The 27,221-nt window shown below is 36.2% G+C and overlaps 2 protein-coding genes across 2 annotated transcripts in view; both read right to left on the bottom strand.

Moving 5' to 3' along the window:
* LRRC70 (leucine rich repeat containing 70) lies at positions 1–14,944 on the bottom strand. Its single transcript, XM_039709962.1, has 2 exons — positions 9,125–14,944; positions 1–8,625 (listed from the first exon to the last, which is right to left on the bottom strand). The coding sequence occupies exon 2, from the start codon at positions 8,585–8,587 to the stop codon at positions 6,689–6,691; it is 1,899 nt and encodes a 632-aa protein (XP_039565896.1). The 5' UTR covers positions 8,588–8,625; positions 9,125–14,944; the 3' UTR covers positions 1–6,688.
* The window catches only part of IPO11 (importin 11), an 80,424-nt gene that overhangs the window by 8,729 nt on the left and 44,474 nt on the right, over positions 1–27,221 (bottom strand). Inside the window, exons 25-29 of the mRNA XM_039709953.1 lie at positions 24,551–24,630; positions 23,901–23,981; positions 21,460–21,555; positions 19,813–19,926; positions 18,807–18,928 (exon numbers count right to left, since the gene is read on the bottom strand). Of these exons, the coding sequence (XP_039565887.1) occupies positions 18,807–18,928; positions 19,813–19,926; positions 21,460–21,555; positions 23,901–23,981; positions 24,551–24,630 (493 nt within the window). The remainder of the gene's footprint in view (positions 1–18,806; positions 18,929–19,812; positions 19,927–21,459; positions 21,556–23,900; positions 23,982–24,550; positions 24,631–27,221) is intronic.

Below are 27,221 nucleotides of genomic sequence, written 5' to 3'. Positions count from 1 at the left end.
AGAAAAAAATTTATTTTGGATAACATTGGAAAAGAACAGGAAAGTGACTTAGCTAAAGGAACTGCACAGGAAATTTGCTCAATTGTAGAGTACATTTACTGAGAGGTATTTTCCTTGCTTACTGCTTAGCTGAGCATGCTATCAAGCAACTAATTCAGTATTTTTTTTATTAGAAAAAGGCTTCCAAATATACAAGAAACATTATTTTTAAATATAACAGAACTTAGTATGCCACTGAAAACCTAAAAGTTGTTGCAGATGAACAGAAAGTAATATATATTAGTAATGTCCTTGACATTAGGAGTCAAGAACTTTAGGAGTGAAGGGCATGCTCCTGCCAGCCAGGGAAGAGAGTAGTAGCTTCTATTCCCAACACATTTACACCTTTTCTACCATCATGATTCAATGCAGCAACCTACACAACCCCTTGAGCAATGGCTGCTTGTAAAGAAGGTACACTCCCTTACTTACCTGTATTTCTTCACCCTCCTAGGTAGCCAGCTCCCCAGAGTGGATGGAAAAACCCTGCAACCAGTTCTGCAAGAATGTGACTTTCCTGACTGTCAGGAGAGACTATGACAGGATTTATCTGTTTAAACACAGACACCTTCTATCTTTTGACACATAAGGCTATTTAAGACTAATGCAAAGGGCTGGTAGATACCACTTTGTAGTTAAAAGGCACAAGTACCTTTACTCAGCATGACCTGAGGGCTTGATTAGATAGGCCCACAATGCTCAAAATTACACTGAACACATTTACATTTGCCCCTGCCTTGAGAAAGATATGCCTGTAGGGTAAGGGCAGAGAAACATAATCTTCCCATGATGGATAAAGCAGCGGACACCAGCTCCTAGTTAACAGAGAGCTAGCAGCCAGCTGCTGCTTCTGCTCCATTTCCTGCTGCCACCGTGGATCTAATGGCAGAGACATGCTATTGTAGAACACGGGTTCTTGGACTCCTACTCCATGAACTGCAGAAGCATGAAGACAAACTGCAAGTGAAAAGATGTTAATCTCAGGAATACCTCTAGCTACACAGAGCAAAGAAAGAGAAAGGACCTAAATGGTGATCATGAACTACAACCCTTTTCCTGGGACTGCCACTCACTGAAACACCTGATTGCTCCCTGTTTGGAATTTCAGGCTTAAGATGCTGCTGATGCTGCTCCCTACGACGCAGATGCAGAAGCAGACACATTCCACTTATTTACGGGCACTGAACATGAACTTCATATATTGTACTTTGATTGTAGTTGATCATTGTTTTAACACAGACAAATCTATTCCCTAATATTCTTTCATTTCCTTTTCTTATTTGGGGTGAAAACTGAAGACATGGATGAACTGTAGCCCCTTACACAATAGCAACTGCTTTTGAAAAACTTCTTATCAGACACACAATAAAATTTTACACATATGATGAATAGTTAAATAGCAATAGATACCTTGGAAAAAATGCTTATCAAAGTAGAGTACTAAGCATAGAAAATATTTCTTTTATGTTTGTTTTGATAAAACTTTCTTTCATAGGGATTAGCTTTTGTTCTCGTTTTAAAATTCAGCTACTGTTGTATGCCAGAATCTGAGGTGTATTTTGTATCATCAGTCTTGAAACTCTTGAATTCCACAAAATCAAAACTGACATGATTTTAACTACCTGATTGCCAGCTATGCGTTTCAAAAGACATTTATTCCTTTGCCAAAAGGCTTTCCCATCACATTCAGAAGAGCAAAACATTACATGCTGTGAGACTGAATCTCTGTGAGGTTCTGCAGACAGCAAGCAAACAACCTACTGACCTCACAGCACAGCTGAGAGAGTCAACAGTGCCTCAGTCACCTGCACAATGAGCCCTCCGAGACAGAGCAGGTCTCTTCACCAAGTCAAAGGTCCTGCCTAGCACACCTCCATTAAGACTCTTTTGCCTCTTATTTTTGAAACACATCTCTAGGGAAATGCCATTAACACAGTTAATTTTCCAACAAGCTGCCCTCAGATTCATGTCAATAGTAAACAGGGAGCATTCAACAGATAACAAATGTGACCACTTTGAGCCCTGGAGAAAGTAAACTATGCCCTGTTCTTACGCACTATTTAATTAATAATACAGGATGTCATCCAATACCTGTATTATTTCTTCCTTCCAAGCTGCATGAATCCCAGAATGGTTTGGGTTGAAAGCAACTACAAAGATCACCTGGTTCTGACCCTGCTGCCATAGGCAGGTCACCTTCCAATGGACCAGGCTGCTCAAAGCCCCATCCAACCTGGCCTCAAACACTTTCAGGGATGGAGCATCCACAGCTTCTCTGAGCAACCCAGTGCCTCATCACCCTCGCAGTAAGGAACTTCTTCCCAAAATCTAATCAAAACCTACTCTCAGTTTTAAGCCATTCCCACTTGTCCTCTATCACTACAGTTTCTGATGAACAGTCCCTCTCTGGCTTCCCTGCAGACCCCTTTGGAGACTGGAAGGTTGAAATCAGGTCTCCACACAACATTCTCTTCTCTAGGCTGAACAGCCACAGCTTTCTCAGCCTGTCTTCATAGGGGAAGTGCTCCACTCCTCTTATGAACCTTGTGGCCTCTAGACTTGCTCCTGGACTATCAGGTCCTTCTTACATTGAGGGCCCCAGAGCAGCACACTCCAATTAGGGTCTCATCAGCACAGAGCAGCAAAAATATTGCTCTTGATAGTTACTATAAAAGCTCATAGGGAAATCATTAATTTCTTGGAAAGAATATTCCTACTTTATGACATAAATGAGAAATAGTATTTCACTTCTTTAGTGGAAGATTCATAAAGGCGTTTTGGGGGTTTTTTTAAGGAGAAAAAAAGAATGCAGAACACCTTTCAAAATGTAATCTGCCTGCAGCTTTCAGTAAATATAATACCTTTTCTTTTCTCTCCTTTTTTCTCCCCTTTAAATGGGACATACAGTTTCTTTCTACCAAAGACCCACTGAAATGTTTACCAAGTATGGAGCTATTAAACAGTGCAACTGTTTCTAGAAAACAAGACAAATGCTGGTGAAAAATAAAGATACCACAGACTCACGCTTTAAAAAAAGAAACTTCAAAGTTCAGTGGCAATATAAAATGCATCGGACTTATTTTAATAGATGAGAAAGAATGCCATGCCACTCAAAGTAATACCTTTTCAAAGAGACTCAAATTAGCCTGCTTATTTCAAGAAATAATTAGAGAAGTTATATGAGCAGATTCAAAGAAGACAAATGATGCATTCAGATGAATTTTCAGACCAGAACAATTAATATACTGTTATTAAAATCTTCATACTAAAATCTTAAACCTGGGGGAAGGCACCATTTAAGCAGTTCCCCCACTGAATTGCATACAATCCAGATTAGCAATGAAACAAACAAAAGCATCAGGCTAAAACTGTTTTTATGTCTACCAAGTCTTCTTCAATTATTGGGACAAAAACTGTTTTGGTATGTAGCAAAAGACCCACAACTGGGACCTAAAATACTTCATAATCCAGTTTCAAAGATATAATGACTACTTTTTTTTTTAATTACAGAAATGTTCTTTTATGTTGCCCGTTAATAAAATTCACCTTAGCAATACAAAACAAAATTTAGCATTCAGGCAGCTTCCATAAGAATAATCTCAAAACTTTTATTTCAAAGTTGCATAAGTTTTTAGATAAAAGAATAAAAGCTTTGCAAAGCACAGAACAGACTCCATCTGTTCTGAAAATAAAAGACAGTTTGGTTTTTTTTCATTCTGTCTATAATTTCTAATGCACACAGCTATCTATATAACTTATTATCCCGAGGTTTCATGTGAAAATTCATAATTTTTATTTCACTTGTATAGCCAACTAGTGGACAAAGCTCTATCATCATGCACCCCATATCTACTTTGCATATCCCTCAGAGGAGAAAAAAACCTGTATAAGAAAAAATACTTTTTCAGAGATAAAAAAGATAAAACATTTTCTGCTTTTCTGCATTCGCCAGAATGATGCAAACACCAAGAAGAGTTTGATTTCATATCTTTACTAGTTTACATATTGAGAAAGCTTAATTAATTCTTTTTTCTTATCTCATTAGCCAAGGAAAGAGGTGGAATGGGACAAGCAGATATTACTCTGCACATACTGTAAGTGATGTAAGTGATTGTTACACACCCCCCACCCCTTAGGACCTGCACAGTTCTAGGGAGCTCCTAAAGCAGTGAAGTAGCAGCTAAGACAGTATTTCCAGGGAGTCCTATGAGTGACCATAAACCAGATCTTCATGAAGCACCACTTTGCTTCACAAGGGCAGGCAGGCTTCACTAAGGCTTCTAATTATTCCCTAATGACTTTAGTTGATATATGAACTACATGTGTACATGAAAGGGTTGGTTTCCCCATGTGAACATTTAAATACAAAAGATACTGACTGCTAAAGAAAGGCATTTCCCTCACAACTGCATAATAAATCTCTCAGTGCCTTGTTAGTCTAATCCCTGTGTTGGCAAGCTGGTTATCTGAGGATGTCTCCACTCCAAAGGATGGCTTTCAATGGCTCCAACTCTCTGCTGCACAAACAGCTGTGACACCAGTTTCCTTTCATGTTCCACCACTACAGATGGTGAGACGAAGACCTGGCAAACAACTCCCCCAGCAGCTTGTCAGTGACAAAGATGAACCTACAGAGAGAAGCTCTCATGCCTTTCTGTAAAGAGCAGCTGTGGAAACCAGAGCCTAAAATAACAGAGCTGTTCCCTGCCAGATTTCTTTGAGAATTGAGAATTAGGTTTATTCAGTTTTTAACCTTTGTGTACTACCAAAACTCCTCTGTAAAATATTTATCACAACGAATTATGGAGAGACAGAAGGTAACAAAAATGGGTTAAAAAGGAAGAGGTTGCAGTGGATTAGCCTCTGGAAAAAAGTGCATAACTTACAGTCAGTGTTTTCCCTTCTTAAAAGTATTTGCCCATTATATTTAACATCTGATCTTAAGTTAGAAAATAATTTTAAAACATAGTTTCTACTCAAGCAATACTGAACAGTTTAAGCTTTTGTCCAAGAAGCTGAATTGTGTGTTTCCTAGAAGTATTTGATCTATGATACCATGAATTATAGTCAAATACAGTATTATTTCATTACACTAATAACAAACAATGAAGTCATACTTGCACTTTCACACCCATTCAGTGCAGTCAAGATTTCTATATGTTCTGGTAGCAGATAATAGATTTTTCCCTGCTGGAAAAGAACTGCAGATGGACAAACAGGATGATGGAGACCTGCACAGCCCGGATACACGCACCAGGAAAGAAAGGGGAGAGAACAAGAATGCTGAGAGCAGCTCTGGCTCAGCTGCAAAATGCAACAGACTCCGGGCTGAAGCCTGGAACAGCAACATACGTCTACATAATTTAAATCAACACCATGGAGGAAAGTCTATCAAAGCATTGTTCCCCACTTTTCCTTCAGGAAAATGGTCTAGCTGTGTAACTTATAAACATGGCTGAAATCTCTAGGGCACAGGCCTGTACAAGAAAAACAGTATCAAAGTCCCATTGGTTGAAAATTTTACAACATTGGACTATTTGGCACGTAGTTTTATGACATTTAATTCCAGAATAAAGTTTGAATTATTAAAGTAATAGAAAAACAAAAATCCCAGAAATTCAGGCTAAAAATAAAGCTACAGCATATCTGACAACAACACAACTCCAACATTTGAAATAGAAATAAAAAGTTATATGAAAACTAAAAAAGAAAATATCCCTAGTTTGAAGATGAAGCTTTAACTAAGAACACATATCTTGACCAGACACCTCCAAATATAAACCACATATATAAATGCCTTCAGCCATTAATTCAGCAGTATGTATTTACAGTGTAGTGTATTTCTTCAATATGCACCTCTTATCTAGCTAAAGTCCCTAAAAATATTACTACATAGATAACATAAATGATGATCTTTTATTGACAATAATTAACCAGCTCTATTACCTTAGAAAGAATAAATCTGGTCATTACACTTGGTAAATTGCAACAGCAATTTTGCTTTTCTTAACTCCAATTTGGGATATTTCATAAAACAATACCGATACACACTAATAAAAAAGTCACTTTAATATTTTCATTATACAGACTGCACACGCAACTTTGTATATTACAATATGCTACAGGTATGAATAGAATTTGTATAGTTTGAAATTTTTCTCTTTACTTTTTTTTACTTTTTACTCTTTTACTCAAGAGTTTGAACATGCTAACTGTAAATGTGCTTTATTCCTTGTGCTTTATTTAATAGAGGAAGAGTAAAAACTCTATTACAATAAACACATGAAACTCTCTTTTCCGATTCCCCAATATTTCTTGGCTTTGTGATCCCATCATTACATCATTAAGTATGGCAAAATAAATTAAAGTGCACTTTATACTGCATGTATACTTGAGCATAGGTGAATGATTACTACAAATAGGGACTGAGATTAATAAGCTTATCCATGTTAGATTGAAATGACATAATGAAATGATCAACAAATTTCAAAACATTCAGTAAGCAAATGTTGATGCAGAACCCAAATTGTGCCATTTTCCACAGTCCTATTAAGCGGTTGATTTTAATTGGTGGAGGTTTTTTACAGAATTGAGTTCTTGATTTCTTGACCTTTCATAACCCTGTTAACACCAAATCAAACGAGACAAATTACAATGATGAATGTTCGAACAAGATGACCTGTGCCTGACTTTCTGATACTGTTCGCTTGAGCAGCCTTATTTGGTCCAGTTCTGAATGTTCCACTGATTTCCGAGTTAGAGACTGAACTGAGTCAGTTATGTTGTATCTGCCAGGCTGATAAAAGCCATAATATTCTATACTCTTTTCCCCTGAGTTTTCCAACACCTTTAGTTTTTGTCTAAACTGAATAATTATACAGGTTAAGAACAGGATAACAGCACAAGCCAGAATGAAAAAGGCTAGTAAAATATCAAAAGCTTGATTCAGCTTTTCAACCTGTTGTGTACAAATCAGGCTTGTTTTTAATGATACAGGAGCAGGGTCAGTTGTAAACAACCATTCTTCTTCTACATTTCTATTAGTAGGTGTAATTTCTGCTGGTATTTGAACTGGTGATGTTGATAACACTGCAGCTGCCTGTGATGGCACTTCAACAGCATATTCCTGGTAAGTCAATGGGGTAGAAGATGTAGCTGTAGCTCCCTCCCAGAAAGCAATATACTTGGTTTCTGCAGTGACAAACTGTTGCAATGTGTTGTGCCTGTTCCCTTTATGCCAGGCCATCAGCAGAGTGGTAGTGCTGTGATGCACCCTGACAGATCCCAGACCTGGGGCAGAGCCTGGGCTGGCAGTTGGGCCAATGCAGTTTGAAAACCAAGCCCATTTCATATAATGCAAAGGTCTACCACGCATACTCTCAGGATGCTGACAGTGTATTTTTGCAGAAACAGAAGATGATGCTAGCCAATTAAGTAATGCAAGCATTCTGCAGCTGCAGTTCCAAGGATTAGAATGTACCTGCAGATGAGTTAAAGACACTAAGGGCTTGAGCACTTCAGGTTGTAACTCTGTGATATTATTAAATGCTAAATTGAGTACTTTGAGTGACTTCCCCATTTTTTCAAAGGTACCATTGCCAATACTAGCTATATTATTTCTGTCTAGCTGTAAATACATTAAATTGTTCAATAAGATAAAAGTACTGGAATTTATATTTTCTAAATCATTATAACTTAAGATTAGCTGGCTAAGGTTGTTTAATCCAAAAAATCCATTTACAGCAACACATTTTAGCTTGACATTTTTCAAAGACAGATATTTAAGCTTATTAAGTCCCTTAAATGCAAAAGGCTGAATTGATCCAATGGGATTGTGAGACAAAGAAAGTCTTTCAAGATTTTTGAGCCTTCCAATAGCATTTGATGGCACAAGTGGTAAGTTGTTACCTTCAAGAAATAAATATGCAAGATTTTCAAGATGATGAAATGCTGCATCTGATATCCGTGAAATCTTATTATTTGCTAGGTTTAGTGTTTGGAGACTTATCATTCCCCAGAAAGTCCCACTTCCAAGGACACTGAGACGATTTCTTTGAAGTGTTAAATATCTAACAGAAAGAAGATCACTAAATAATCCTCTGGGAAGAAAAGCTATTTGATTGTTCTGAAGGTATAAACAATGAAGATTGGAAAGGCCTTCAAAGATTCCTGGATCCAGGCGTTTAATATGATTGCTATTTAGATGCAAGTAGCAGAGTTTGGTGAGTTCCACAAAAGCTTTTGGGTGTACATACGAAATACTGGAATTATCCATGTAGAGTGCAGCAAGCTTCAGAAAGCCTCTTAGATCATTCGGAGTGACATGTGATATATTATTCCCACTGAGGTAAACAACAATTGTTGTTTTAGGAAGGTTCCAAGGGATGCTCGAAAGCCCTGCATTACGACAGCTAACTTGTCTCCCTGTGCAGAGCTGACAAGCAGATGGACAGCCAAAAGCCTCCTTCGGAAGCAGCAACAAAAGAAAACAATTAAATATATACAGGAATGCTCCCGGGCAGGGTGAAGAACTTTGCAGAACACACATATCCCTGTCTTTGGCCTTCTTACTCCTCTCTGACTTCACTAGTAGAGATAAAAAGAAGTATATAAATATTAATTCAAATATATTTATTACATATTTTAATTATTAATAATTATTTGAATCTATGTGTACAGTCTTAAAAATATTAGCATTACTCTCAAAATTGGTATTTTATATATTATTCTTTCATGCCAAAGAAGCAGTTTAGAACTCCAACTTACTAACTGGACTTCACTGCAAAATATTTTTCTAAGTAAATGGACAATTACATAAATATACCACTAACACAGCCAGAAAATATTTAACTGGCTGTAGAATAAAAGTATCTAAGCTGCCAAAATAACAGCTTCTACTAATTTAAAAATGCTATATATTCTTATATATAAGAATAGTTAACCATCACTAAGAAATGTTTCAAAAGCATTCAAGTAGAAATGCCAACTGTAAACAAGTTACATTTTACTGGCAGATCACTTACAATTTGCATTTTACTTTTATAAAGCTGAGTTACATTTAAAATAAATAGAAGCATTTCCTTACCCCAAATCTGAAGTTCATTATTTCCGTTATTTTGCTGTTTGCAGTCCACTAGACTATGTTATAAGCTGACCAACTACATTCCTCTGTGAAACCTTTGTAAAGGCAGTATTGCTGTGTACTACAGCACTCACATTTTTGCCCCAGGGTTTGCAACAGTTTGCTCAGGAAACTAAGAAAGAAGTGCCTGAAGTCAGGTTGCCATGGATACAGGAAACCCTGGGACAGGAAGCCATTTTATCTGTGCTTCAGAAGTATTGTTAGAAAGGAAATCTCAATGATTTGTTTCTAGAAAACCAAGAACTATCTTAGTCTGTAACTGCTGGGTTTTGTGGTTTGGGGTTTTGTTTTTTGTTCTTTTTCTGATTTTTTTTTTAATCCACTGATTTAAGCAGGGGAGCTTAAAAGAGTTTTATCTAAGGTCTAACTTTCAGAATAAAGCACAACTACTTGTAACAGCACTATTGCATTACCTGTAACTCCCTTATCTTTCAGCCGGAATCAGAAATGCTTTATCAAACTGGTAGCAACACTTAACACTGTTCACTGTCTACAGAGCCAACCTGCTGCCACATGCATACAACTTCCAGTGGTCTGGCTGAGAGGGAAAAGAAACACACTCAGGAGGGAAGAGCTCAGCGTTTCCTGCCCTCTGACAAGGCACAACCTGCCAGCAATCCCAGAGAAACCTGTGAAGTCTTAGGACATGAGCCCCACATGATGCAGCACTAAGCTGCAATTTACTTGTATTTCTGACCTGACCCAAGCACTTTGTTAAGTCTCACTTTAGGAACCCTTCTTAAACCAAATTTATCCACAGAGGACTATGAGATGGTTTCCGGCTCTGAGAGCCACACTTTTCATGCACAGCTTTCATTTCCCGCAGTGTCCCCTGTGCAGAAAAACACTACATGGGCTATAAATATCCCTCTTGCTTAAGGACTGGAGATTACACCCTCAGTTTACCATCACAGCGATATACGTGCAAAGCTCAGTCACATCATCAAAGGGGGAAAGGGGAGATTAAGACTACAAATAGCAACGTAACTAAAACCCCATTATTTTACTGCAATGAGACCTTCTGCTCAGCAAAAGAAAGATGACAAAGCCCATCAGTAGCCAGGGCCAAAAAAGAGGCGTAACAGCAGGAGAATCAAGTCCCTTCAGCTACAGTGATCTCACACAGGAAGCGTGAGCTCACGTAAGGGGTGAAATGTAACCCAAATGTCTTTGTCTATATAATACAATCTGAAATGCAGGACACACATGAGAAAGGGAAGCAGAATAGACAAGTGCACGCTTTTGAAGAAGCTTACTTCCAAATCCTAGTCTAAAATAAGAAATAAGTAAGTAAAATTGGTCCGTGGGCCATTTTAGACAAAGTCTGTATCACTTACAACCCAGAATTAGAACTGCATTTGTTTCTTTTTTTCTGACACCAATAGATCAATAGCAAAACAAATTCTTCTTCAGATTTACATGTTTATTTTCACACTTATATTTTTTCACAGTATTTAACATAATTGTTGACATCAAGTAAAATTAAATCTCATGTCATTTACTTAAAGGGAAAATACTGTAGAGTCCACAGGAGGATTGGTGAAGTATCCTGGATGGGGGACAGAACAGTAAGAGTAACGGAAAAAGATTATCAATAGAGTCAGATGAGGGGAAAATCAGAGACTGCCAAAAAATCTAAAGTGATTTCAAACAGGAAATTATCCTCTACCTAGACTTCACTGCCTATAATCTCTTTATATGGAAACCTATATGTATAAAAAAACCACAAACAAAAAAAAATATATTATATTCTTCCAAGGTATGCTGCATGAAACAACCCTTTATAGCTACAAGAAGTAACTCAAATTTAAAAGAAAAAAAGTTTCAAAAGGCAAATGTTCATAGAGTTCTCTTTCGGCAAAATGTAATAAGCAACACATTTTGAAAAACTGAAGGAATTAATGAAGCTCTATGGTATATCAGCATGAAAATTTAGAGGAACCAGTGACCAGATAAAAGAAAACTGATGACCAGTAACTGGCTAAATATCTCTGTGGTCTTGTACTGAAAGTACTTTATGAATATTCACAAAATTTTTGCTTCAACCCTAGCTCCACTGTGATTCAGACCACACTGAGGACTCTTCTCATAGTTGAATCCCATGCTGAAAACGGGAATAAAAATCTTAATACACATCATGGCTCCTCCTATTCTGCACTAGGAAATCTAGAGAAGTCATGCTTTACCCTTTGTCAATACTGCACTCAAAGGCCTGCAGATCTGATTGCAATGTAATTTAGAGTTATTATTTCATTAATACTACATGTATCTGAAAGCAGTATCTGTTAAGAACAAGGTGCAAAATTATGTCACATGACTGACACAATTTCAGGGAAAACCATAAAAAAACCTGGGTGGGATACATGTGTAACTTGGATCAGCATTTCTTAAAGCAGCTCATGCTTAAACAATAAAATCAATTATTTTTTTAAAACTGTATGAAAAAACCCAGGAAACACTAACAAGCTTAGGCTGCTCTCATATTTCATTCACTTTAAATTTTCGTCTGCAGACAGAGAACTTCTAGGTTTTTACCTGAATACAGCTTCACATGGTAATAGAGAAAATTATTTTTGAACCCACCAGTGAATTCTATCTTAATATACTAATACTGAAGTTACTAATGCTATTGGCTTTTTAACATTAAAATCTAGTTCAGCTATGACTCTTTGTAAATACAAGCATGAAGCCTGAGTAACAGCAATTTGTCAAATTGTGCATAAAATGACAGGTCAAAGTAATTGAAAGAACATACAAGAACTTCACCCTTGTTACATTAAAAACAATATAACAAATATTAGGTGGCACAAACTAGTCATCCAAATCCCACTTATGTACAGCAGAAAACATGCAAGAATTTCAAAAACAGGGTCTAAAATCAATTTTTGAAAAGGGATTTCATTCTCATAATCACTACAAAATTCTGTTAAAGCTCACAAATGAGGACAAACAATTTTTAGAACTGAAATTATTCTTTTAAGCTTTTAAGAGTGAAACTATTTATTGCCCTCCCATTATGTATTTAGCAACCATCTGCTCTAGCAGGGCTTCCTTCCTTCTACTTTTATTCTCCAAAAGTAAACTATTGTAAAACTTTATTTTTTCAAATCCGTACTTCCTTCTGCCCACATAATCTCTAGATATGACCCCAAATCAAAGCAATTCAGAAACTAAACTACTGCTTAGGTAGCACAGACATCAACATTTAATTAACATCCAGTAGGCAGGTGAACTGCTGACACCTTACTAACTTAACAGATCCCAAAACACTTTTCTGTTTTTCTCATTATCTAGTTTACCTAAACATTTCTGATTGTCTCAAATATTGCAGATTCCTTCTAGTATTTAATATTTCTGTTTCAGTAAGACTCCTGACTTGCTGCTTCATTCACCAAAAATTTCTCTCTTCCACAGCGTGAAAATGACAAAATTATTTTTCCTATTGAGGATATGAAAATAAGTTTCCATTCCATAAACCTAATTTGACCTTAGACTCTAGTAAAATAATATGACAGAAAGCCCTTGTGAAACCAAAATCTCACTTTGAGAAATTAGTTTCTTCTCTTTACTCAGAAATCTAAGTCTTCTATGGAGCAACCACTAAGTTTGTGAACAAAACAGTAATATAAAAAAGGTTGGCCATGAATGTAACACGCAGATGTGATATACTGATAGTAACACTGTAGCTTTACCCTTTATTTTCACTGCAATACTTAGCAATTCTGTTCTAACTACAAAAGCATCAATGTACTCAATATGAATGCAATTCAAACCAAAAGGTTCAAAGAACTCAATTTCCCAAATTTCAACTTCTAGAAATTTAATCTAAACTAAACGCAATTCCAAAACCACACTCTGCCTGCTAGTTTAGGAGACAGGATGGGCATACATTTGGCATTAACAACTGATAGCTCCAAATATTCAACAGAGGAAACCTCAACAGTTCCTAACAACTACCACAGAGAATGCCCACACACAAAATACAAAAGCTATTTCTTAAAAATATATGCTTTCTTTACACTTGGGCATTTTTTTAATATCAAAACCTGATGTTTTGTTTCAAACTCACTTTGTCATTAAATTATTTGAATATGAAACATTCTTTTTCAAGACAGTACTTATTTGCAGAAGGTCTTGTAGTGACATGGGTTGTGGTGTTTATCACTCCTGGTATCTTATCATAATAGTCTGGCACTGTTAAAGAAAGCCACTGAAAAATCTCAGCTACTCTCTGTCAGTCTCAAATTTCACAGAGTACAGCACAGAGAGATAAACAGATGTACCAAACAGCTGAAAAAAACACAGGTGCAAAACCAGCTGTAAATCTGTGGTTTGGGTTTGGGATTTTCTTTTACTTTTGTTACAATCTTCTGATATTTACACATTTTTAGTAATATGCTATATTTCAGTCACTACTTATTCAGTATCTAATTTGCAAACATGTAAACCATACATTGCAGAGTTTGAAGGAAGCTAGTTACTCTGTTACTTTTGCTTTTATATAATTAAAATCTGACATTTCAGGGTAAATCATAATTAGAACAGTTTTAGCAAAGACTTCTGAAATATTTTATATAGGCCATAAACAAAAACAAAATAGCAGCAGCAACCAAACCCTTCTGACTGCTGTTTATTTTTTTGCAGCAGTTTAGCTGCAATTAGTGACATGATTTCTTGCTATCACTTGGTACAGTTTTCCTTGAAATCAAGACTTAAGGTTCTTAGGGAAACAGGTAATATGCTCCTGACCAGTCCACTACCTATCAAGTGTAGGAGAAAAATTGATGAAGACTGTGAAAAGGAAAGTTTAATGAGTGCATCCGTTTGGCAATGTCATAATGTGACACACAATTAAAGAAGTTGGCAGTGCTCTGTGTAACCTTCTGAATTATGCAGACTCTGATAGTCAGACTAAGACCAAAGCCACATTTTTCACTCTTCTCATTAAAATTGCACTGTTACCTGTCAGGCAAGCTAAATAAATCCAAGGCCAAACACTGATGACAACTGCAAAATCATAATTTAAAGAGATCCTTTAAATGCTAATAGTCTATTAGAGGCATGGGTAAGCGTTCCTTTAACTAGAGGGATTAAAAAATGGAGGGGAAGATAAAATAGCTTCAGAGTATCATCCCTATAAAGAAAGGAGGATGTACAAGTAATTATGCAAGAAATTCTGACTTTATAAATGAGGACATAACTATCCTGAGGAGAACATGATATTTTATTAGGCACTTTCTTGCCATTTAACTAACACTACATGTAGACAACTTTTTGAGAGGGAAATTAAAATTTCTAACTAAATAATTTTAATAAATGACAGAGGCAAAGCTCTATAATAATCTAATGAAAATTATAATTGCATACTGTAAGTGCTTACACTCACAAAATGCCAATTATCTAACTAGCAGAACTCATACTGGCTGACATATCAGACTTGATACACAGTGAGGAAAAGCTGACATTTATTTACATAATGATTACAAACCTGGGGAAGCTCTTAACCCCTTCCCCACTATACATAAACACACTTAACTCAAAGGGGTAAAATGAAAACTACTCATGTACCAGAAACTAAAATGAAGAAAGATAAATTAAATTTAAGCTCAGTAAAGTCTCCTCTACTTTAGAATGGTACCACTCTGCACAGGTAGTTCCACCAAAATTAGCCTATCCTCAAGGACCACATTTTGTGGCCTGTTTTGGAAAGCACTGACTTTCAGTAAGAGTAAACATAGCAGTCTCCCATTCAAGAGTGACAGACATAGCATTTTGTGGCCTCTTTTGGAAAGCACTGACTTTCAGTAAGAGTAAACATAGTCTCCCATTCAAGAGTGACAGACATAGTGGAATAACATTCACCTGCAGAAGGGGAGCACTTAGCTTTCAAAATGGTGTCAAATGCTATGTGTGGGTACACCCCAAACAAGGCTGATCAGACACTATAATCCTTCCAAAATCTGTTTCCATTTCCTTATTAGAGAATAAATGTTCCTATCACTCACTCTTTAGCATCTTTCAGTATTGTCTGTGCTCCACTAAAATACACACAAGTGTAGGAATAAAAAAGACATGTACTTTGCTAAATAAATCATTAAAAGCTTTCAATATCACCAAAGAAGGACATTCCAAAACACTGTAATACTGTTATTATACTGCAATAAGCAAGCTAATTATTTCCACATAGATAGATAGATAGATAGATATGAGTAGGAGAAGGGGCCATAGTACTGTTTTAGCCACTCTGGCATCAGGAACTACAAAGGATACTGAAGAGCTCAAAATGCAGAACCCCAGATAGTGGTGGAGGCCCATACATTTTCCACAACAAATAAGAGGAAGAATGCTGCTACTGACCATATTCACTAGGCACTACTTTAGGGACCAAGGGCACATCGAATAAAACTCAACTCAGGCTTGAAGAGTAGCTGTATGCTCACAAACAAGTCATTAAGGTTGTAGACAAGCACAAATATGACTGAATACAACAGTAAGAAAATCACAGCATTTGTGAATTTACTCATCCAGGCTGCTGTCACACCTCATGTCTCACACTCTAACTCAAATACAATTTTCCTCCAAAAAAACTTCAAGTCCTTGCATGTTCTTCAAAAAGCCATTCCTGTTAGAGCTACTGTGTGTCTGTGCACATTTTCCTCATGTACTGAACATGGAGGCACCCACTCTACAAGTGCCTAACATCCTTACAGCCTCAAGTGTTACTGGTCCACGCTGTTATATACAACAGTTTAAAGACAGACGTCTTCAACCTATTTTATGACATAGTTTTTTAATAAATTAATGAAAATGCACGTGGATGGATGAGTGATAAACAGACAGTAAGAATACAAAATACAGATAATATTGCCAACGCATGTATCTGTCAAACACCAAAAAACATGCTAACATTAACTGACTGCGCTTGGATAGCAGAAGCAGACAATTACATAGCATTTAATTTGGGCAAACCCCTAAGTAATACCAGGAAATTACTGTTCCGTGAAAAGGTGCTGCAACACACTAATCAGGAAAGCAGCAGTTATTGTTCTTTTTTAATATGAATTTCTAACCACTAACACAATGTGCAGCTGTGGAAAGATAAACAGGATGCTAGACTGAAGGACATGCATATATTATTAATACACAGCACTACTGTTGATACCAAAAGTATGCCATTACGTCTATCTCTGGATGGTACTGCCTAGATGAGAAAATCAGAGTGGCTAACAATTTGTCACTTCATAACCTGCTTGGTCAAACTAGTCACCCCAAGAGCCACTGTGAACAACTGCTCTGTAGTGAACCCTGTCTTACCTGCTCTAAAGTCCTTCACTCTTGACACTGTCAAAGGTGCTGTACTTGAAACAGAAAATGATTTGTGTCCAAACTGGTTTTAAATTAATAATGACAGAACGTTTTACCTTCCCCTAAAATGCAGAAAGTCCAGAGTTCCACATATTTGTAATTATAAACCTGATCACTAACTAGAGAAACAATTACAATCAATGAAATAATACTATAGAGTTTACACAGAGAATAAAAATTATCACTGTTTAAAGCTTTCCCCATCATTTGATCCATAAAACAACTCAGAGGGAAGAATGAGAATACATGTTAGCTTCATTTTTTCCCCCACTATTTTTGTCTACTACCTCTCTTTCCTCTCTAAAATAAAACAGTACTTCAGCTATAGGCTAGAGAAAGCGACTGGCAAAAGGAAAAAAATTCTCAGAAAGTGTTAGACACAGCACAGATGCCTGCTTTCCTTTCAGCAGAACCTTGAAAATCTGAGCTTGCTACTGGCAACAATCCTGACCACCACAGAGCAGCAAGCTGAGGGAAGAATCACACCCTCACCTTGCCCTTCCCAAGACAGCCCATCAGCCATCCACATAGGACAAAATTCTGTTCTGCCTCTGCAGTTGAGAAATTCTGAACTTACCTTGGATATCCAAAGTAAAATCTAATCAGGAAACTGGTTAGCAAGGCATTCCAACAGGAAAAATTACTTTAGCTTTTCTTGAAAACACATAAATCCAAACATTTTGTTTACATACTGTATTTAATTTAAAACTTATTTTTGTTTCAACTGTGCAAATTACTTGCACAAGAAACCTGCAGATACAGGATGCAGCAATCACATGTAGTGTAATCCCTGAGATACAGCAAAACCAAAGTGGCTCACATTGTTCTAGTAAAAGGAACAATCAATTGACAGAATCCATTTCACACACTCTGTCTACAGCTAAGTTTGGCAGTATTATTGTGTAAGTGAATTTTTCATAGCTTTGACATGAATATGTCCACTAAAGAGAGACTTTTTATTTGAGAAGCGGCTTTCTTAAATGATATGGGTAACTGAAAAATAAAACTGTCATTTGCAGAAGGTTTTATTAAGTTAAGGACTGCCAGAAATAATTGGCTTTTACAGCAGGAAATCTGGAGCAGCTGAACATAGTTCAAAATAACATGGTTATCTAAAGGAATTTACTTTTTTCCTTCCTCTCTTTAACAGAAACTTCACAGGAAGACAGATGTAGTTCAGCACCTTAAATTTTAGCTAACACCTCCTTAAAAACATTTCAAATATACTTATAAACAATATAATACTGTTACATTTACTGGGGAAAACCTTTTAAAACAGCTGCTTGGTTCACCTTTAGCTAGATGGTCATCCTGACTATCCATTTGACCAAAAAAAGGGAAAATTTCTGTGTATATAAAAAACAGTGAAGCCTCTAAATTACACATAAGTGTTCCCTGATTTTTTTTTTTTAGATAGTGACTACATAGACTACAGCTTGGACAAATACTACATATTCTACAGATACTAACGTAGCTTTTAGGATTTGGGAGCAACATCTAAATTCTCAACACACAATAACAGACAAGACTGTTCAGGAAACCCAGCAGACTAAATGTAAACTCATGCAGTCTTGTCTTCCTGAATGTGAAACAGATAAAAATAATCTGAAGGTAACCACAGACTGAACTCTCACCTAAACGGATTATACATGACTTCTAGTATTGACAACCTTGTATTCAGCATTTTCATTTAAAACTTTCATTTTCTATGTATATCCAGCAATGATGATGGCTACTGAACGGATAATAGTAAAATCGCCTTGCTGTAAAACCTACAGTGGAAAAACTGTTTCACAGCAACAACACAGTCTTCCATAGCAACTCTTTCTTCCATTTAATGTCATAAAGGAGAAAACCAGGATGAAAGTTCAGATCACCTACAACAGGAAAGAAAACTGAACATTGTTTCCTGGAAGGGACACCAAAATAGTAACATGCCAACTAAAGCAAGTACTTAATCACAGATGAGAGAAGCAGATAGTTCTAAGTTAATATGAGAATCAATAATAAAATCTGCAATGCTGGTTCCTCACTTTAACTAAATGACATTGCCTATGAAATGGAAGAAAGGTTACTGTAATGCTTATGAAGTCAAATAAAAAGTTAATATAATGTAGCATAGAAGTTCTATCTTTTTAAGATCTCTCTTGGGGGAGAAAAACAAGCAAATAAAACTATTTGTATTGGAATATTTAGCTGCAGAATTGTGAAATACTTTAAAAACAATTCCAAGGGCCTTTGGTAACATATGTTTTCTTACCTGTTCAATGATGGCAGAAGAGAAAGCAATGCCAAAGCAGAAAGTTTTCTTCTTTCTGGCTGAGTGATGTTATCCATCCGATCAACCCACATTTCAATCATGTTACCAAGAATTTGGTCCAACTGCATTGGGAAACACAATATTCTTTTTCAGTTATAAGTACATCAGTGTGTTTAGAAAATAACTTATTTTAATTTTTCTAACAAATGAATACATTATTTAGTCTTGGAAAGACACTATACAGCTGTATGCCTGACAGAAGTAATAAGCAACAGGTACTTTTTAAATTTTCTATGACAATGTTTCTAGGGTCTGAACCCTCCATACCATCAGCTGTAACCTAGATGCTTGAGATTCATTTAATTTACGGACAGGGAACTAATTCAGGACAGCAAATTATTCAGTTTTTCCCTAACAGTCTCACAGAAACAAAGCACATGGACTTATTCTGTTTTATCTACACAGTGACAAATTTAAAAAGACTAGATATTATCTGTTTGAAAACTGTATTATACCCCAGAAAAGCAAATTTCACTGAAAGACATAACAGAATAAGCAAAAGACTCTCAGTAACTTCACCAGTGAAACTGAAGCACACTGTATTTGATACTCTAGAAATTCAGGGGAGAATGATTAGACCATTCTCCAGGCTGCAAGACCCATTGAGATGGTACAGGGAAAGAAATTCTCATCCTACAATTGAATGTGAACTAAGGCCATTTACATGGCTAACTGTGGGATGCAGGAAGAAAATTTAGGGACTATATAAAAATTTGAATGGAATGTTTTAACTAATTATAGGAACATGTGGAAGTTGCTACAGGGTGTTCAGGGAACAGAGAGGAGGAAGGAGAAGAGCTTCTTTTCAAGACTGGGCAGGAACAGCACAGATAATAGAGGGAAAAATTTATTCAGGTCAAAAGAAAGCAAGATTTCCCTAAGTAATACAGCTGAAATACCAAGACACAAAAAACTCAAAAGGACAAAAAAGGACAATAAACCATACCTCCTGACCCAATTCACATGCCATCTGGCTCAAAAGTAATGAAAAAAACCTTGCATTTTGTAGTAGAACTCTACCCATGATCCCCAGATAAGTAGACATCACCACTGGGTATCTCTGAAATGAAAATAAACCAAAACAAAAGGTGCTTAGTTTAAGTAAAAGAAAAATATTTGACACACATAGCAGCAATACCTGGAAAATACTTGTATGCAACCCTTATGTCTTTCACTGAATTTTAAATTATAAATTGCAATTTAAGAGCCTCTAGGAAGAGAAGACTGAGTGAGCAACCTTTACCAGAGCTCTCAGTTCTTACACTATGAAAACTATGGCAATTTCAATGTCAATTTCATCCAAACAACCAAAACAACTTGCAAGGTGATTTTACTTTAAATTTTAAAACCTGTATCTTAAGGAACTAACAGTTTATTGTACTGTTAAAATATTACTTTTGAAGTGATTATGGGTCCAAGTTATTGCTTACAATTTCAGTAAAATTAAGTACACTTAATTTAAATTTAAATACACTTAGTATTTCTGAAGTTGTTACTTTTTTCAAATAGAAGCCATAATACATTTGCCAAAAACGAATATGCAGGTGTCTCAAAATTAACTGGATACAGTAATGAGTTCACTAGTTTATTATCTTTGGTTATTACTTTTAAAAGAAGCTGTAGATTTTTTTCATATTAAATTCAGCATATAACAATATAACTATATTTTGTAAAATAGCCTATTTGAAAAACAAAATGCCAATATTTACGTGAAAATTCTAACCCAGAGTAATACACTGTGAATAGGGTATAATAAATTTATTGGCCTTAAATCAGAAGACATTTTAAAAATCCACTCTCTATCTTTGTGCTTTGAACAGCAAAAAGAACTTTGCTATAGTATTACTTGGCTTGAATTTGGAAATCTTATTCAACTCAGAAACTGGAGCTACTTATTGATATTTGAAAGTCTTCAACTGAGAAAAAAGCAAACGTGTTGATCAAAGAAGTCAAAAAGCTTGAAGAATTCCACCCACTGATTCCTGCTAGAAACTGAAAGGTTCAACACAGTTAAAGCATATTTGATTTTACTCATTTTCATCCAACATAGAAGTTTGCTGAATACAGAGAGAGAAAATGGAGAAGTTATGACATGTAAGCCAGCAAAATCTTAAAGACTATCTCACACAAACCATTCTCACACCCTTTCTTCATATTAAATATGGCAATTAGGAAAAGAAGATCAAGTTATCTTCTCCTGGTTCAGTTTGTTTTTCTCTCATCCAAGTACAATTAAAAAGGAATAGTATGTGTCATTAAAAAAAACACCAAAAAACTCCATCGACAAAGGATTAAATTAGGCCTAATGTTATAGCTCGTAGAAATGTTAATAGTGAAGGAACAGTGGAACAGCAGAAAAAAATTTGTGCCATTTTATTAAAACAAACACTACAAGACAAAACAAGCAGTGGATAGGTTGTTTTTTCTTGTGCTACTGTGCTACCTTTAAAGATTTTCAAACTAGATGTGAAAAGTCTATCAGATGCTCTTAAAACAAGAGAAAATACAACATTAATATGAAAAAAAATTGAGATAATGGAAGGTACTTTCATTTTCCAAAGGAAAAGTAGAGAGTAGTTAAAGAAACTCTTACCTCCCCATCTATAATCCCCCTGAATACTGATGGCAGAAGGGGTTGAAACATTTGAGGACCCAACACAGGGTTGACTTTTAGGACATTTTCTACGACCTTAAGAACAAAAGCAAATTAGTCTATTAGAAAAGCACATTCATAAATCTTAACCACAGCTTTAAAGCCATGTGTGCTAGTGTACACATATAAAGTCACCACAGGATGCTTACCATCAAACACCAGCAAACCCCAGATTGCTGAAACTATATCCTAGTAAAATATTCTGCAAACCTGATTTGCATAAATGCACCTGGTGAAAGCTGACAGGCCAATGAAACCCACCTTACCAAGCACCTCACAAGCCTCCCCTTGTCCCAGGTAAAGTTGATGAGTGGTGGTTTGGGAAAAGGGACCTTGTTATGGTTCCAGGAAAAGCAGTAGATTGAGGTGGTTGGTAGGGTGAAGTAGCAGCAGTTCAGGGTATATTTCCATAGCTTTGTCATGTCATGTTTTTGAGAAACTGCCGATTAGGACCTACCAGCTCTTCGCAGGTGTGCTCTCAGAGGTGCTGCTCTGGGTACCTTGCTCTGGTTCCCAAGATCTAAACTCTTTACCTTTTATTTTCAGCTCCTTTTCACCCTCACCCCCCACAATGTGCCGTTCCCTGAAGTAAGTTGTTTTCCTGCCTTTTTCCATTTTTCTTTAGCCCAGATGTTTGTGCTCTACCCCTGTACCAAGAGAGCTGAGAAGAGGCTGTGAGAATAATGGGCTGAGGGCTCCTCACTCCTCCTTCCAGGTAAAGAAAGTGATGCCACACACATGAACGTGCTGATGTGTTTATAAACCACATAAAGGTATCATAAAGGTACCACACCTGAACACTTCTGGTCTCAATTTACTTCCACCTCAGAGGAATTTCAACAAGGACCAACTCTTCTGTGCTCTTGACCAATTTCTCCTAAATATTTTTTCTTCAGTTTTGAACCTTGTTCCCAATAGTTTCATTTAATACTCTGGTTTTTGCATTGAGAAGTGTTAAGCAGTTTACCTTTCTCAATGCCTCTCATTTTTGTAGACCTTTAATATGCAGAGGTATAAAAGAGGCTTATTATATACAGAGGTAAACATAACTTTCCCTCCACTCATCTTTCTGGGTACGGGAAGTTTTGGCCATATCCTTTGTTCCTTGCCCAGTCTTTTTAAGCCTTTTATTGTCTGTGTCAAGATAATTAGAAAATCAAGTCACATCAAGCCTCAGCAATCTTGCAACAAATTGTCTTATCAGTCCAAATTAGCATTTTTCAACCTTATTAATTTAATTACTGTTCTAATGTCTATTTACAATCCAGCCAAAGCTGTTTGTATGAAGCTATTTTAGAAAACACCCCTGGGTGTTTCTGTTCCCAGTGCTTATCTAGATTTTGGTGGTTTTTTGTTTAACAAGTCAGCATAGCGAACCCTGACAAAACTTTCGCTCTTTCTAAAAATATTTACAAGGATGATAGCTCAGTCATCCTCCTGGAATCAAAAGGGCATTACTCAGAAAGTGTTCAAAGTATACTAGACACATCTTGCAGCAAGGCCACACTGGGACCCTAGCAGTATAATTCCATTTTAGAAATCTGATTAAAAGCTGCTGCATAAAACATTTGCCCAACTACAGACTTTAAATAATATCACTGAATAGACTGGAATTGACATTTTAAATTTCAGAACTAGAGGCCTTAAGCTCCTCACATAAGTAACTACAAACAGGGGAGAATATGAACTTCACCAATTGTTTTCTGTCCTGTATCCTGGAACCAGCTGTGCAATCCACCAAAGAGACAGGTGGGATCCAATTTATATCCCCCGTGACATTTATAATTAATTTAATTCAAGTCCAAGTTCTCATAAACAACACAGAGCCACCCGTTAGTGCAACCACGCACTATGTTAGTAGTAGTACACTACAGCTACTACAGCTACTACTCAGCTATCTTTCAATGTATATTCCAACTTTATTTCCTGAAATTCTTCAAAAGACACATTCAAATTACTGTTACTAATATTTCAAAAGCTTATGAATTCCACAGCAGCATTTGAAAGCTGTGTGGAAGTATAAATTTCTGGTGCTTTGAAAAATCTTCAGTAACTTTCTTTAAGCAGTTATGGCCATTACAACAGCAACTTATGCCAAGGGCAAACGAAGACTGTTTGAACTCTTTGTCTGGTAGAAATGGAAGTATGGTACACAAAGGAATTTCATGGAGACCACATACATACAACATTCAATAAAGATAGGAGAAGTTTGCTCTATACTCACTAGGTTTGCTCTATACTCAAGTAAGTAGTTAAACCACCACTCAGGGTTTAACTCCAATGTCAAATTCTGCTAAATACACTGCTTTCTTCTACATGTTCTAAATTCTACTTGAAAACATTACATGTACAGTGCTGAGCCTCTGGATATTATACTCTACCTTTAAAACTTGAACTTGACCTTCAATAGTTATGTCCTTCAAAAGCTCACAAAATGACCGACATAAGTCAGCAGCATACATCTGAAATAAAATAAAAAAAGGTATTATGCAATGCAATTTATATATTTGTATGTATTTCAAAAACTCAATTCCTTAGGGTTTACATATGCCTAAAGACCCAGTTTCTCTTCAAAGAGAAAATGTTTATCATTCCAAACGAATTAAAATCTAATCTAAGCATTTTCTTGCGTTTCTAACATTGCAGAACATTTAAACAATCAATCTCGAAGAATTTTCTAATGAAGGTGTAACAACAACGCATAATATCTTGTTCTACTCCTGCTAGCATGTATATTTGTAATTTTAATCTGGCAGGATAATAACAGTGTTATTACCCAACACAGGACCATTCAGATATCAAACTACTAAATCAATCCGCAGAGCATTAATTCTAAATAATAATATTTCTCAAATCTGAGTGTCAACTGTGCACCATAAAGAACTAACATCAGAACAGTATGTTTGTATACACACATATGAATAAGAGTATAAATGTTTGTGTGTATGGTATGCTTCAAGACGAGAGAAAAAACAGTTTGCCAGTAAGGAACTGAGGCGGTAATATGGATCCTTATATAATGGTAACATACCTGCAAAAATTCAGATGAAGACAAGAAAATATAAGCATTGATGATCTTAAAGCAATTTTTGAGATTTTCTGAACTCAGCTCTGGAAAAAACAAATCACAATTCAGAACCTAATCAGCAAACTGAAGTACAACCAAGATGATTTTCTTCTAAAAGTCTTTTCCTCTCACAGCTTGTACTGCCAGATGCCAACAAACAGAAAAAAGATCTTAGATCTAGTGCCAATCAGGCTCTCCCTCTCTGCAGAGAGAATTATAGATGTGGGATGACAGCTCTTGTGCTCAAATGGAAGCACAAGAAATCCTACGACCTCAAAAGCCAGTGCTAACTAAAAACAAACAAACAAAAGTCAGATTTTGGATGTAATAGTGGATTAAGAAGATATTAAAGACAGAATATACGAAACATGTACTTTAGAGACTTGCAATTACAGATAAATGGTCTCTCCCACAGAGTCAGTAAATGCTGAGCAGAGAGAATGAAATAAAGATTGCAGTTCTGCTCTTCTGACCCAGATACCATATCAAATGGCATTGAGCTGACACACACTGAGCTGTAGGGCACAGCTTGACTACTTCAGTAAAGACAGCATACCCGCCTAAGAGATAGATACACACAGAGGATGATATACAGCAGTAGCTTGAAGAGAGGAAAAAAAAGATACACCCTCAGGCACTACCTGTAAAACTGTTTAAGAAAAAAAAAAATCACTCTGAAACATGTATAAGCAGAACTCAAAGCAAAATCATCCTCAGGCACTACCTGTAAGACTGTTTAAGAAAAAAAAAATCACTCTGAAACATGTATAAGAACTCAAAGCAAAACGAAAAGTTTCAAAGTTTCATATGGATGTTGACACTAGTGCAGAAAGTCCACATTGCACAAAACAAGGCAAAAGACCAAAAAACCTCAAAGAGATACATTTCCTTAAAACCAGTTTGGGAGACAAACTATTCTTGGTAAAAGAATTGGACCTCAGTTCCATCACCTTTAAAATATTTAATAAAACCATCATGGAGGACCAACAGGAAAATATTTTTACATGAATTTTAAATAAAACTCGTTTACCAGATGGAACAAGCACCTGGCTAAGACTTCATGTGTCTCCCATGGCTTAGATGAAAGCAGTCATATGAAAGTGTGGCTTATACCTGGTGACATCTATATATAAAAACTTCTACCAAAACTAGTTATCACCATGACCACGGCGGCTTTTCCATTATAACATCTGTATAGTTCTGGGGAGGTTCAGCAGATTTTCTTTTTTACTCCACCCATTAGGTAGAACATTAATGTTCTTCCATTTGATATGGCCATAAGACAGCTTTGCATTCATGAGTATGCTCATATGTCAGTGCTCAGACAGGTCATATCTTGTAATCATTTATTATTTTCATCTCTTGACTTGAAAAGAGATCACCTATCCATCCTATATGTTCATCAAATGATTCCAAGTTACCTATGAGTTTAGCTTTAGTAGCATATTACTAGAGTTACACATTGCATTCTTGTTAGAGGTCTGCATTTGTGTTTTTCTGTTTACTGGATAGAATAATATTTAACGTTTCAGACACTTAAGCAAACAGACAAATTCTAAATAAATGGTCATATAAACAGGAAGTACTACTAACTTTTCCATAACTTTCCAATCTGTGATTCTGTGATAACCAATAAAAGGTAATAAAAGACGTGTAGCAAAAATTGCACTTCAGGTCAAAATGAAAACAGGTATGACAGATGCAATGGATATGACAGAACCTCCATCACTCATCTGCAGCTCAATGTTTAGCAAAATTTTCTAGGAAGATCTCATGTTGAACAAACTACATTTAGAAGCTCATTATACATAAATTCTCTTGCCAGGATTTCCTGAATCAAATATATTTTTCTGAGTTCATTAATGTGCTCCTTTGAGTTTTGTTTGGATCAGAAGAGTTAGTCCAATTCCAGTAACCTGGTTTTTGCCAGTACCTTTATAAACACAGCACATGCACATTAAACTTGATGCTTCTCAGAACAGGTGTGTCTAGATTATGACCATATTCCCAACCTGAAACTATATCAGATTCAACTGCCATTTTAAGCAGCCTCAGTGCAGAAACTTCCATCCTCAGACAATTAATGTATTTCTCCATTCCACATTATTCAATACATTGCAAAAGATGTATTAAAGAGACTGTGCAATCCCTCTACAGGGCAATTACATTTCAACAGAGCTTAAACAGTAGGAGCAGTGCTGAACTGAAAACCAAACATGACAATTACGCTGTGCATAATTATTGTACATCAGTGACAGCACCATAATCTTTGAAGGTCGGTCACTTATGCAAGTGAAATCAAGCCTTCATATCAAATGCAACATTCTGCTCCTGAAGGCAAATCTAATTGACTTGTCTAACTCCTCTGACATCCACTTCCAACAACAGCAGTATCCTGAAATGGGTACAAAAAGATCTTTTCATAATGATAATTGTATCTGGAAGTGAACAACTACATATTATTTTTCTGATCAGTTAAAAAAGGAAAATAAAATCCACATATATAAATACCTTTCCTCTTCAAGTTAAAAACTCTCAGATATGAATTCTTCTTTCCCTGTCCTCCAGCTCTTCTACTTCATTGATATTGACCTCTATTACACTTTCTGAATGACTTACACGCTTATATAGAAGC

The sequence above is a fragment of the Passer montanus genome, unplaced genomic scaffold (assembly GCF_014805655.1).
Source record: "Passer montanus isolate IOZ18808 unplaced genomic scaffold, ASM1480565v1 scaffold22, whole genome shotgun sequence".
Classification (NCBI taxonomy): Eukaryota; Metazoa; Chordata; class Aves; order Passeriformes; family Passeridae; genus Passer; species Passer montanus.
The sequence above is the reverse complement of the archived record's forward strand: the minus strand, read 5'-3'. Positions and strand labels throughout refer to the sequence as shown.